We start from the raw sequence: 14,332 nt of genomic DNA on the forward strand, positions 1-14,332 counted from the left end.
ACACACACACACACACACACACACACACACACACACACACACACACAGTCTGTTCTGGGTCACGACGATTTCAAAGCATGCTCACTGCTGCAGTTCATGGTCAAATGAGTTTCCAGGTCACTTCGGAGGTGACCAGACCTGGCTGGGAGTCCCTGCCCAAACCTCAGCCGTGCCCATCCCTGACTGTCTGCGCAGGAGGCGCCGAGCCCAAGCTGGCCTCTGGAAGGGCCTCGCTCACGAATCAAAGCTCGTGCCAGAAACACAGTCCAGCTCCCGAGCAGAGGTAGCCTCCATCCGGGGGCCAGGGCGGCCACTGTCCTCCGGGGAAAAGGCAGGAGGAAGCCACTGATGGCCAAGAGGCAAATGGAGCCAGGCCCTGGTGGGGATCCGGGGAGAGGAACCGTGCTCCAATGCAGGTCTGTCCCTAAGCTCCAGCTGCATCCCTGCGAACCCCTCCACCGGAGAGATTCCGTAAATCGCCATGAGCTACCTGGAGTGTAGTCATTAGGGGTACAGAGAACTCGGTGTTGTGGGCTCAACTGTGTCCTGCTCAGATTCCTATGTTGGAGCCCTGACCCCCAGCACCTCAGAACCTGACCGTATCTGGAGCTGGGGCCTTTATAGAGGTGATCGAGGTGACACGGGGTCACCGGGCTGGGCCCTGATCCCATGTGACCGGAGTCCTTACCAGAAAAGGACATCAGGACACAGACCCGCACGGAGGGACGACCCCGTGAGGACCCAGGGAGAGCACGCCGTCCACACACGAGGAACGAGGCCTCAGGAGGACCCCGCCCTGCCCGCGCCTGCACCTCGGGCGTCGGCCTCTGGGACTGAGAGTTATCTGTTATTCAACAACGTCCCCTCCATCTGAGATGCTTTTTTACAGCAACCTGAGCAAATTAATATACCTGGCGACCAGCATGGGAACTCAGGCAGAAACTAGAGAAGTCAGGGCCCCCCTAGAGCACCCCCTCTGTGCCCTGGCTTCCAACCACCTGTGGGAAGTGGATAGAACAGGGTTCCAGCCGTCACCCCAGCAGCTTCCCGTAAGAGGAGGGTGGACACGGCCCCCAGATCAGGCTGGACGATCACAGCTCTGAAGGCCGGGCCAGCCAGGTCCAAAACACATGACGGACGTCCAATGCTGGTTCTTCAGACTGAATAGGGAACCACGTAAAGTCTTCCTAAAGTTTTATAACTAGAACCCCTCCCCCTGCCCAAACTTGGCTTCTTGGGTGGTCCCTTGGCCCGGGCAGCAGTCCCAGCAAGAAAGAGCCCACTGGGTTGCCTGGGTGGCTCAGTCGTTGAGCGTCTGCCTTCGGCTCAGGTCATGGTCCCAGGGTCCTGGGATGGAGCCCCGCATCGGGCTCCCTGCTCAGCGGGAAGCCTGCTTCTCCCTCTCCCTCTCCCCCTGCTTGTGTTCCCTCTCTCGCTGTGTCTCTTTCTGTCAAATAAACAAAATCTTAAAAAAAAAAAAAAAGAAAGAGCCTGCTAAGGTGGGGTGGGGACCCCTCCCCCAGCTCCCCGGGGTACCCCAGCTCCCCTGGTATCCCAGCAGGTGAGCCGGAGGAGAGGGAGAGGCACGAACAGGCAGAGCATCATTGACGTAACAGAAAGGAGGCGCCCAGCACGCCCCGGGGTTCCAGCCTCCCGACTTGCACAGGAATCTCTCCCCTTGTTTGGTTTTATTCCTTCACCAGTCAGGGTGGGTTCTGGGGCCTTGACCCGAACGGTCCTGCCCCACATGGTGCCCTGTTAGCCTAGAACAGTGACATCTGGCTGGAAAATGAGATCTACTCCCAGACACTCACCTGCTTTGTCACGTCCTGTATCATCCGGGGGAGAAAATACTCCTCTGTTTGCCTGGGGAGGGAAACACCACAGACCTGAGGACGAGCATCTTGGAAAGCAGGACAGATGGCATCCCAATGCGAGCAAATGCCAACCCGGGAGCTTCGAACCCACGAATCGGCAGAGGGCTATCAGCTGCTCACACGTGCCTCAACGATCCCTTCAGAGAAAGGGAAGCATGTAGGGTGAACACAGAAAGCTCCGGTGCACTTTCCTCGTGGACACCATGGTGCCCAGGGGGCTCCGACCGACTCGGCTTCCCCGCGCCTTGCTGTCCAGAGCTCCTGAGACACGTCACAGGTATTCTCTACAGGGTGGTCACGTTCCCCCAGGGAGAAATCCAGCTGGAATTCCTGATCAAAGTTTCTGAGTCCGAAAGATCACACTGCATTAACCCAACGCACAACTGCAAACCCATGTTATCACCGAGATGATAGTCTCCCGACGGCACAAGACGGACAGAGTCTGATACACAACTTCGGTACAAGGCCTCCCAAGGGGCTACGCGGAGAGCTAGAATGTAAGAAATACAGGGTTCACAGATCCGACCTCAAATAGGCTGTTACAAGATGCACCACTAAAACGTTTATTTACGTGTATTTCTTTTTTCTTTCTGAGAAATGCACAAGAACCTTCCAGGATGACTTTAGCAGCTTTTACTTAAATTGTAACGCTCAGAAATTGGAGGGTGCTGCCTTCTCTCCTGCGCTAAGGACAGGGACAGGGACACTCGACGCTGCTGACCTCCGAGCCGCCCTGCCATCCCACAGTGAACTCTCTATCCACCATGGGCAGCTTTGTTCTCGGCGATGTCACTATGTCAAAGTTCTCTTTAAGGGGAAGACCCCCCACCCCCCGCCAAGGTTTCCCCTTTCCTCTCCTTCCCCTCCACCCCCACCAAGACCCACTGAGTACCAGACGAAAGCAACACCACCAGGAGATGGTATGGGTTCACCTCCATGACCACTCTCTGTTCCAAAGCCAGTGAGCACCTCGTACGTGGCCGGTGAGCTGCTCCAGGGTTCATCAAGAGCCAAAATATCATGAGTAAAAGTCCCGCACTGTAGCCTGTCACCCAGAGCCTAGCTCAGGCTGGTCCGACTTCCTCCCACGGTCCCCACACCTGATTCCTCTGCATGGCCTAAGCCTTTCTCTAGCTGGATGCCCTTTCTTCCCAGCCAACATCCTATGGAAAAAACCTCGCTGCGGACTCCTGCCAAGAAACCAGTTTTGGCCATGCTGATTGCAAGCCTTCTCCACCCCCAAGGAGCTACAAGAGCCCCTGTGATCTCTGTCTCACTGTGCTTAAATTTGGGGGTACATCTAAAAACATAAGGGAAATGAGCAGATTCTTAAATTTCCTGCAGTCAAGACCCAGGTTATTTTTTCTGTTGTCTTAGGAGACCTGAACTGTCATGTGGTCATTACCGAGGTGGGGACAAAGTAACATGCCCAGTCATGGAAACCACACTGGCACAGCGCCCAGAGGGTAAAAATCTCTCGTTTCCACGGTGCCTAAGTGTGAGCCGGCTGCTCCAGCTCGGTGCCCGCCACCACCGCTTCCAGGGGCACAATCATGAGCGCGACCGTCTGAGGGAGCCACCATGAGGCCCACACACCACACGACAGAGACGGGCGATCCCAGACTCCCAGGAAATTCAGAGACAACATGCCCCAATAAAAGATCTCAAAGAAGAGACGATCAGACAGTGGAAAAAGAAAAAGCGAGCCTGCAAACGGTGAAAAGGATCTGAAAAACTGCAAACGTGCACAGATCTGAAGAACGGAGCCTCCCGCGAGCACGGCACAGAGGACAGATTTAGGGGAATGAACCCCAAGGGAAAATGCAGGTACGTGGGCAGAGAGCAGACGAAAGACTGAGGCCTGTGGTGGCCGACATCGAAGGCTCCTGGACAAGAAGAGCAAAGAACAAAGGCCTCTGAAAATGGGAAATAAGAAAATGTGCCCAAAATTAAAGTCCCGACAGTAGGAGCACCTGGGTGGCTCAGATGGTTAAGCGTCTGCCTTCGGCTCAGGTCATGACCCCAGGGTCCTGGGATGGAGCCCTGCATCAGCTCCCTGCTCAGCAGAGAGTCTGCTTCTCCCCCTGCCCCTCCCCCTGCTCGTACAATCTTGCTTTCTCTCGAATAAATCAATCAATCTTTAAAAAAATTAAAGTCCTGATGGTCAGGTCAAAACCACTGGGCACACATGGTTAGGACAGCAGAGGCCCAGCACGGACGAAGCTCTGCCCGCGGAGGAATGGCCCCGCCGGCAGCTTCGCACCCTTATGGCCGGCGGTCGGTGCACCTGCTCTCGGCCTCGACGTGACTCACACTGTCCCCACTCTGTCCACACCCTGCTGCTTGCTGGGGATGTCCCGCCTCCCCCCTGCCCCCTCCCTGGGGGGGGCCCCCGGGCCCAAGGCACCGGGGGGGGGGGGGGGGGGGGGGGCGCTGCCCTCTACAAGACCCCTTAAAGCGGCGCCCTCACCAGGACCTGGCACTCTCCAACCTTTTAATTTTACCGCTTGGGGGGCACAGGAAGAAATCTCACCACGGTGCCTGTTGATATCGGCCTGATTTCTAGCAATATCCAACATCGATTCACACGTTTGTTTTTTGCTTCTATCAAATTTCTCCTTTGCTCTTTGTACCTTTATTTTTCTGTTTGAGTTTCTCTGAATATTTTTTCTGTTTTTATTGATTCAGGAGTCATTTAAATCCCTGAGCAATAACCTTTGGGCATTCGGCAAATATTTGCTGGGTCCCCACCACCTGCCAGCACCCTTCTCAGAACCAAGGAAACCACAAGGACACGGATGCCACGTCAACACCTGCCACGCACCACGCTCAGCGCTTTACACACAGACTCTGTCATCCCCACAACCACAGCCCTACGGGATCACCGCCGTGACTGTCCCCAAGGCGCAGAGAGATCGGGTCGCTCTGCTGGCCCGAAGTGGCCCAGCTGAGTGGCAGAGGCAGGTCTGACCTCCCAACTCCAGAGACACCTGCTCTGTAAGGGCTGCAAACTAGCCCCTGTGCGGGTCAGTCAAGGAGGGTGCTCAGAAAAGGTGCTTTACATACGAAGCATGAGAAAATGAGAAACAGCTCTCAAAATGAAAAATAAGATAGCTAAATTTAAATTTCAGTAGAGACAGAGAGTAAGATGATGGAATCTTCTAGAATGTGGGAAAGAAAAGCTAAGACGACTAGAGGAAATGGTCCAGGAAATCGAATCCCCGGTCAAGAGGCGTTCCAGAAACAGAAAATAGGACAGAAACTCGCCCAGAAAGGATAGGACAGCCTTTCCCAAAACTAAGGGACCAGGGTCTCTGCGTCAGAGGGCCACAGAGGGCCTCACACGAGGGCCCAAAGACCCACACCAAGGCCCATCTAACAAAATTTTAAAAGACCAAAGATGAAGAGAAGCTTCTCCACGTGCCCAGGAGAAAAGAAAATCATCACATGAGAGTGAAGACTCCGAGTAGCGCCAGGCTTCTCCCCAGCAAGAGCACAAGCCAAAGGCAATCCTATACACGATACGTTTAAAACCATGCAGAAAAGTTATTTTTAACCTAGGATTTTTTTTTTTTAATTCTGCAAAACTATTCATCACGTGTACGAGTCCAACAAAGACGTCTGCAAGCAGGCAAGATGTTAAAAAGTTCACCTTTGGTGGATCGTTGCTTAGAAAGTAGGACGTTATGATTTATCATAAGAAATATATTTGGTCTTCCTGGCACTGAGCTCCTAAAGCCCTTGGATTTTCCGGAGATAAGCCGTAAAGGTGTTTTTACGTTAATGGTGCCAGTGGGAAAGGCCCTCTGGTTGCCAGGGGAGCCAAGCCAGGGATCAGGAAGTTAGAGCTTTTGGACCCACCTCCAGACCTGGGGAGGGAGCCAGACTGGGGGTTGAGTTCAGTGGCCAAAGGCCAATGATTTCATGAATCATGCCTTGTAACGAAGCCTCCAGAAAACTGCAAAGAATGAGGTTTGGGGAGTTCTTGGGTTGGCGACCATGTGGAGATCCGGGGAGAGCAGTGCACCTCCAGAGCCCGCCCCGTGCATCTCTCCCACTTGGCTGTCCTGATTATATCCTCTTAGAGTAAACTGTGATCTGGAAGTCAACCTCAGAAGGGGGTGGTGGGAACCTCTGGACTATACTAGAAGCCACATGCCAGCAAATGAGCAACTCGTCAAAGACAGTGATGCAGGGGGCTGGTCAGCCCAGGACAGCGAGACGTCCCACAGAACTGTGCAGGAAGAGGGTGGCGAAAGTACAGAAAACCCCGAAGTTGTCCTACACACAGCTATGCAGCATTTGAGGATACAACATTGAAAGCTGAACCTGCAGCAGCAGCAGTACCACATAAACACCAGGAATCCCAGCGAGAACAGCGGACAGGTTTCGCACCCAGGGGTGACCATGCCCCCAGGGGACATTTGCCAAAGTCAGGAGACATCCAAGGCCGTCACAGACTACCTACAGGGGAGGTCAGGGAGGCTGCCGCACCACTTGCCATGCAAAGGACAGCCCGAGGCCGCGGTGGACACCCTGGAGTACAGGATGACTCCGGACATGAGATGCCCGATGGGCCACGGTGGATGAGCTTTCTGTAATCAATCGGCCGTACTGTAACCATCAGCCTCAAGACAGCTGTACCTAAAATGTCAGGAACTTGCCCCAGATTCTCATGTAACTCTCCCGGGATGCGGACCACGACTCTGCCCAGGGAAGACATGAAACAAGCATCCACAGAGAGGCCACAACCCGTGCTTCCCTGCTCGGGGCACTGGGGACTCACCGGTTCCGTGACCATGGGGTGAACCAGCGCAGTTCCCGATAGTTGCCTTCGTTGGCCAAGGCCATTTTGGGTCTGATGAGCAGGATCTTCCTACAGGGAGGAAAACAGAATGGCTCCTGAGATGAACACCCAGTCACAAGGGGCAGCCCACAGGTCCACCCTCCCCTGACGGTGGATGATGACTGAACCGCCAAGACCCAGCAGGTGTGCTGAGCTGTGCGGGCAGCTGACATCTGGGATCCACCAGGAGAGCAGGACACACCACCCTCCCTTGAACGGCAGCAGCCGTACCCTGGGGTCTCTCTCCTTATAATACCCGAAGGTGACCGTGGTGGGCAGAGGCCAGGAGAAGCAGTGACACTTGGGTCACCTGCCTGTATGTCGGCCCTCACTAAGGACCAGACATTGCCGGAAGCTGCCTCCCAGCACACGGCTCCCAGGGAGCATGGGTTTCAGCGACCATGTGGTTCCCAGGGAGCATGCAGTTCCAGCGACCATGCGGTTCCCATGGACCACGCCGCAGAGCAGCAGAGCCTGGGGTAGGTGGTGCGCCGGGCACTCTCTCCCGACCGCCACCTACCTGTTGAGAAATATCACCCTGCAGTTGTAGCGGACATTCCGGTGCATGACAGGCCTGTGGAGAGAGGGGGCACACACGTGTCTGTGAACAGCAAAATCCTATGTCTGTCTTAGTACGAAGCCTCCTCGAGCCCTGGAGGAGAAGCAGAAGTCTCCCCTCTAGTTTTCTCAGAGGGTTTCTGCCCTGGAATAGGCTCTAAAGCAGGAGAGACTCTTCCAGTGGAGCGCAATCATTCCCTCAGGGCTCTTCCTCTCTCCTGGAACGTTCTCAGACCTTCCAGTGGCTGCCGCCCCATCTGCACGCAGCCCTGTCACCGTGTCACTTCTCCGTCCCCTACTGGCCTTAGGCACCGGCCCCAGCGCCTTCCTGGTTCTCCTTCAGAGCACCTCCTGACCTGTGGCCTGCACCCCTTCCATTTGCCCACCACTCTGTCTGGACCCCTCCCACAGACATCGCGCTTCACATCTCCCCCCTTGTGTCTTCTGCAGGAAGCGGGGCGCCCCGCTATGGGGAAGCTGGCCAGGTATCAAGGACGTCACGATAAAATTACTGTTTTGTTTAGAATCTTATTATGTGTCCAAATAAATATTAGATGTGAAAATAAAATATCTTTATAAGTATGACTTGATGTTTTAAGAATAAAAACTAGAAAAATAAAAATAGGATTATAGGGCGCCTGGGTGGCTGAGTCGGTTGAGCGTCTGATGCTTGATTTCGGCCTGGGTCATGATCTCGGGGTTGTGAGATCGGGCCCCGCACCCGACTCCCAGCTCAGCGAGGTGTCTGCTTCTCTCCCTGTCCCTCTGCCCCACCTCCTTCTCCCTCTCTCAAATAAACAAATAAATCTTTTTAAAAAGTAGGATTATAAACTCCAAGCCAACAGAAGAGAGCGGAGCACAGAAGAGCAACCAAATACAAGGGAAACCCAGAGGGAGACAAGAGGACCCGGGCAGGACTACGCCCCTGCGGCGGCTGAATCAGGAGGCGCAGGCACGTCCACGTCCTAATTCCTGGAGCCAGGAATTGTAGTGTAAGCCCCTCACATGGCGACAGGGGCTTTGCACACCCTGAGATGGGGAGATTATTCTGGACTACCTGGGTCGCTCAACGTAGTCACCAGGTCCTTGCACGGGGAGGTGGGGGTCAGAGGGGGAGCAGAGGTGTGGGGGACCACTGCCGGCTCTGAAGGTGGACCAGGGGTCCCAAGGGACGCAGGGGCCTCGCCAAGCAGGACTGCCCCCCAAGAGCCTCCAGGACCCAGCCTGGCTGAACCATTTTTCAGACTTCTGATGTCCACAAACATTAAGACAAAAAACTTGTGTTGCTTTTGTGTCTTACGTTTGTAGTCATTTGTCACAGCAGCGATAGGAAACATCCAAAATCATGATAAACATGAATAAACTGGGTTAAAAATCCCATCTGTGACCTGTATCTCTGAACCAAATAATACGTATGTTAAAAAAGAAAAGAAAAGAAAATAGCAGGAGGGGAAGAATGAAGGGGGGAAATCGGAGGGGGAGACAAACCATGAGAGACTATGGACTCTGAGAAACAAACTGAGGGTTCTAGGGGGGAGCGGGTGGGGGGATGGGTTAGCCCGGTGATGGGTATTAAGGAGGGCACGTTCTGCGTGGAGCACCGGGTGTTACGCACAATGAATCATGGAACACTACATCAAGAACTAATGATGTAATGTATGGTGGTTAACAGAACATAATCAAATTAAAAAAAGAAGAAGAAAAAATCCTGTCTGTGAGCTGCTGGAATGAGGCCCCAATAAACACGTGTCACAGCGACGTGGAAGGACGTGGTGGGCACACGCAAGGCTGCACTAAGAGGAAAGCAAACATGGCTCTACTTCCGTCACAGGCAGAACCGGACCTGAAGATATAAACAGGAACGACACACAAACCCACTGAGGGGCTCTGGCTTTGCAAGGATGGCCCACACACAGGACAGTAGCGGAATCCCACCCGTATGAGCTGCGCCTGGGGACCTGCGCGCTACCCGCCTGCTACGTGCCCACGTGTACACTCCTGCCCATGGGGACCCGCCTGCTACGTACCCACGCCGTACACTCCTGCCTGTGGGCACCTGCCCGCTACGTACCCACGCCGTACACACCTGCGCCTGGGGACCCTGCCCCTATACCCATGCCCTACACCCATGTGCCTATCGGCCCTGCCCCCTACACCCACTCCATATACACCTACACCTGCGGACCCCACCCCCTACGCTCACGCCTACCTGCACCTGTGGAACCCACCCCTACGCACCTGTGCCCTGGACCCCACCCCCTAAGTGCCCGCGCCATATGGAACCTGCCCCCTACATACCTGCACCGTATACACCTGCTCCTCTGGACCCCGACCCCTACGTACCCGCCCGGTACACACCTGTGCCTGTGGACCCCACCCCTACGTACCTACGCCATGTACAACTGCACCTACGGAAACTGCACCATCCGGAACCATATGGTCTGCGTGTTGATGTGGAGTGATGTGGTGTCATCCCAAGAATTACCATTAAGTGAAGAAAGTTCCATATGTGTGACGGGGTAAACACTATGCTCCCACTATGCACAGTGTGCTCCCACACAGGCAGGAGCTTCTCAGGGAACCTGTAAAAGCTGCTTCCTAGAGCTGCCTCCGTTGGGGGACTTAGGGGTCTACAGGCTGGGGGGCGTACAAAACCCACTTTTCAACATAAGACCTTTTGTATCTTTGAACCGTGCAGATCCCGCATCCCTGAAGGTAGGATAGCTCGCACCCTGAACCTTCCTTGTTTTCTGAGCTTGCCTTCCCGGATGTGCGCGTTGGCACTTACAGTCCCACGTCACAGATGATATCCTGAGTGACCGGAGATTCCAGAAGGGCAGCCAGGACTTGGAGTGAATGCAAGAGGGTGTCCGACTCGTAGTAATGATCCCAACACCCGTAGCCACTGCAGAGGAAGGGAGCAGGCGGATGAGCCCCAGAGACACACTGGGGGAGTGGGGAGGGGCGGCAGGGGCCCACGGGCCACTGGGGTCAGAACGTGCAGGGGTGCAACCAGCGATTCCACTGTGCAGCCAGAGTTAGGATCACAGCTACAAAAGAGGATGCATTTCCCCCAGAAACGAAGAAACCTCTGTCCCTAGGCTCTTTTTTCCTAGCGTTAAGTTACAACAAGAGATTATCTCTTGTGTCAACGTGTCTGCCTGTGGACGTTTTTTTAACTTTTAATGTAGCCAAAATCACATTGATCTACAAAGCTGAACCTACAGAAACACGTTCCTCAGACACGGAAGATCATTAATATCATTCCATTATCACTCACAGAGCGACTCCTAGTTTTTGCTGTGGTTTTTGCTGGTAGCAGACTGGATGGTGTCCCCCAAAAAGCTGTGTCCACCTCCTAACCGCCGGAGCCCGTGAATGTGACCGTACTGGGGAAAGGGTCTTCACAGAGGTTATTAAGGATCTAAAGATGAGATGAGCCTGAATGACCTAGGCAGGTGCTGAATCCAACAGGAGGAGGAGAAGACACGGAGGGGGCCGTGTGAGGACGGAGCTAGGCGGGACGCAGCCACAGGACAAGGGGTGGGAACGGAAGCCAGAGGAGGCAGGACGGATCCTCCCCTGGAGCTTCTGGAGGAAGCCTCTGGCCTCCGGAACTGTGAGAGAGTCAGTTCCAGCTGTTTGAGGCCACCCAGCTTGTCGACCCTGTAACTAACATCCTCCGCCTCATAAAATGACAGGTCCAGATTTGGGGGCCAGGTGTGGGGAGAGCACGGCACAAAGAAAGGGGTAAGGACCTAACCTGGAGGCGTCTGGACAGCGATTATGCCAGGGGGACTGGGCTGCTGAGGGCAACCCTGCAGTGGGAAGAACAGACAAAATACAAACACCAAGCCAGGAGCTCAGGGGTAGAGCTCATTTACACACCCCAGGACCCCAGGGGCAGAGGAGTGTCTTGAAGAGCAGGTTAAGTGAGGGTGCAAATGCTCTTGGCTACCACGGAAGACACAGCCCGAGCTGAAGTCGGGATCCCAAAGACAGAAGTCCGGCTCCCGAGGAAAAGGACGGGAGTGGCCTCAAGGGCGAGCACAAAGACACCTGGGACGTGAGACTTTCTGTTTACACGAAGCCCAGAATCCAAAGCAGGGACGTGGCCTGAGGAGGAACTTCTGATCCCACAAATGGCCAGGACCTGTACACACGTGGGAACCCAGAGGGCAGCTGACATCTGTCACAAAAGAACCGTAGCTCCTAAGACACTTGCTTATTTCTGAATACGGGACAAGGAGGAACTGGCTTCCCGATCACCTCGAACGGGCAGAGCGGAAGTGATCACTCACACCCACTTGTGGAGAGATGCCGAGACCAGTAAGTGAAACGTGCTTGTGACCAAACATGAGAGGGAGGGCCTGGGGAGGGTGGTGGCCAGCAGAAGCGGCTTGGGTATCAGTCCAGCTGCCGAGTCCCTGCTCCTCTAGTGACCCGACACCGGACTCCAGGCCGGCCCAGCCTGGCCGGGCACTCTGGCTCAGAGGCATCAAGCGGGCCCACTCGCGGGCTTCCGATGCCCCTCAACAGGCCCACACATCTGCACCTCTCCATACCCACCCCCCTTCCCTGTGTTTCCGCTGTGGGGAGCTGATGCGGATACCTCCACCTGCCCGCCCTGCGGGGTCTGTGTGTTCTGCTCTCACCATATTTCCAGTTCTGGTCCCAGCCTGTATCTTGCTCCTTTGCGTTTGGCAATTTCAATACCTGAGAGAGAGAGAGAGAGAGAGAGAGGAGCAATTTCAGCACCTACACCGTGGTCAGAGGCAGACAAAACACTGCTGTAATAGGTGTGATAAAAAGCCAAACCACAAACAAAAGCACTCAGTGATCTCCCTGACCCCATGCAGCCAAGGACGGGCTCTCCCAGAGACCCTGCTTACACAGGCAGGAAATAAGACACAGGGCCTGCAGGGCTGACCTTAGCACTTGGGAGGAAGCATCCACACCCTGGTAGTTCATTAACGGGCAGATGTGGAAGACCGTGTGCAGGGAGAGGGCAGGACTTGAAGGACCACAGCCTACAGCGGCACTGGCAACCTCTGGTTTGGGGCAGCAGGGCCCAACGTGCACCTGTGGAGGAGAGGCCACCTGAACAGAGACAGCTCTGGCCACCGACTGCCTCGCTCTAATTAGATATGCTCTGTGCTCTGATAAGATGTAAGCAGATTGAGATTGAAAAAAAGAGGTTGAAGGTCTGGGGTACATGGCTAAAAAGATGCCCTCTCTTGCATCCTCCTGTTCTTACTGCAAACTCTTGCAGGGAGCAGCTCAGAACAAGACGGCCTGGGGTGAGCACACCTGCAGGGCGGCCCAGGACAGCCCCACTCTAGCTGTAGGTCTGAGTAGTTGGACCTTTCATGCTCACAGATGGGCTGGTGCCAAGGCTCACTATATGGCACCCCCCCCCCACAACAACCACACCCTAGTCTCTAAGATTGCAGGCTCACCCCTTACTCTGCTTCCCTCTAGGGGCTGGCTTCTCCCAAAGTCTACCCATCAGGACAGTCTCTAGGCACCAGACACAGTAACAGCACTCCCGTCTGTCTTAAAGTCTGACTTGCTTCAAGCTCACATGCTCCTTGCTTGCTGACCTAAGTCCCTGGATCTGTAGCAGAACTAACCTACTCTCCTTGAGATTTGCAGACCACTGGCCTCACGGAGTGAAGGACCTGACTCTCCCAGATGATGAGCTCTGACAGCATGCGAGAACAGCTGGGGGGGTGTGGGGGGGAATGCCAGTGAGTCCGTTCAGGGTCATGTCCACATCTGACTGCCATCTGGGCACCTGCTTCTCCTGCATGCAGCCCCCCTCCCTCTTCCTGCACCGTCCCCTTTGAAACCCTCGGGCTCCCTCTGGATGGGAAAGATGGACTTTGACACTTTAGTTCACCATCTTCCCAGGTTGCCTGGTTCCTGAATAAAGCAACTTTTTCTTTACTCCCCATCACTTGTGTTGATGGCAAGCTGCGGAAACTGAGTTAGGAACCAGTTCTCTGGTAACAAGACCACCTTCCGTGGGACACTTCTTCACGACATCCTCGCTGGTGGCTGACCACCCTCTTCCCTTAAATGCCTCTAAACATGGACAACTCAGCACCTCTCAGGCACCTCAGCCCTAGCTAAGCCACACTGGACCCCAGAGGTATCTGAGGACAGATAAGCCTCAGCCTCTCGTCTCCATCTCTGCCTCTGCAGCCACGCTTTTCCTACCACGAGCGTATACCATGGGTCCCACCAGGAACAGTAAACCACCCCCAATTCGGGGGGGGGCCTGGGCACTTACGGGGGGGTTGTCATTACGCATCATCTTATCTGTCCCCAAGCCCAGGGCTGCGACTTTCCACAGAGCAAGGATGTGTGTGCATCACAAGCAAGCAGGGGCCGGCCGGCCTGGACCTTCGCCCCCCCCCCCCCCTGACCCCCCCCCCCCCCCCCCCCCTGCCCCGCCCCCTTCCCCCCCCCCCCCCACCCCGCCGCCCCGAGACTCACTCTTTAAAATCCTCTGCAAATTGCCCTCGAAGTCCAGGGCCCATTGGTTGAGCGCGCAGACGGCCACGGTCACCTTCCGGCCCATCCTGGCCGCGGTGGCCTGGGCTCTTCCGGGTCCTCCCGCGGGGTCCGGCCGCCCTTGGGCCGCAGAGCCCGCGGAGTCGCGGCCGCGCCTGCGCAGGAAGGAGGCCCGTCCCCTCCGCCCCGCCGCGAAGCCGGGAGGGGTTCCTGCAGCCCCGCCACCGACCACGGGGGACGGCGGCCAGCCCCGCGGCGCGCGCAACTCCACTCTTTTATTGCACACTTCCCCACAAACTGCACCCAACCTGCTCCTTCAACTTGGCTGTTTGCCCTCGTAATGTTAGATACGTCCTTTTCATTCCCTTTCTGCACTTGGGTGCTGCATTGTGGGAGTAGAGCGCGAGCTCTCGGTTCAGTGCCGGAGCGCGTCCTCGGCCCCGCGCCCGCGCGCGCGCCCGCGCTGGCTCCGGTTCCTTTCCGAGAGCCGGCCCCTGTGCGGCCGCGCCTCGTTTCCCCAGGCCTGCGAGTC

The 14,332-nt window shown here is 55.6% G+C and overlaps 1 protein-coding gene across 2 annotated transcripts in view; it reads right to left on the reverse strand.

Moving 5' to 3' along the window:
* Positions 1 to 14,158, reverse strand: part of NADSYN1 (NAD synthetase 1) — a 33,562-nt gene extending 19,404 nt beyond the window's left edge. For both annotated transcript variants that reach the window (XR_012375441.1, XM_025878505.2), the window contains exons 1-6: positions 13,783 to 14,158; positions 11,937 to 11,997; positions 10,070 to 10,186; positions 7,244 to 7,297; positions 6,664 to 6,753; positions 1,815 to 1,866 (exon numbers count right to left, since the gene is read on the reverse strand). Coding sequence is in view for 1 of the 2 variants with exons in the window: in XM_025878505.2 (XP_025734290.1) it covers positions 1,815 to 1,866; positions 6,664 to 6,753; positions 7,244 to 7,297; positions 10,070 to 10,186; positions 11,937 to 11,997; positions 13,783 to 13,867 (459 nt within the window). In the remaining variant the exon portion in view is untranslated. The remainder of the gene's footprint in view (positions 1 to 1,814; positions 1,867 to 6,663; positions 6,754 to 7,243; positions 7,298 to 10,069; positions 10,187 to 11,936; positions 11,998 to 13,782) is intronic.
* Positions 14,159 to 14,332: the final 174 nt, after the last annotated feature.

The sequence above is a fragment of the Callorhinus ursinus genome, unplaced genomic scaffold (genome assembly GCF_003265705.2).
Source record: "Callorhinus ursinus isolate GAN/ISIS: 27379988/994484 unplaced genomic scaffold, GSC_fseal_2.0 scaffold51, whole genome shotgun sequence".
NCBI classification, from domain to species: domain Eukaryota; kingdom Metazoa; phylum Chordata; class Mammalia; order Carnivora; family Otariidae; genus Callorhinus; species Callorhinus ursinus.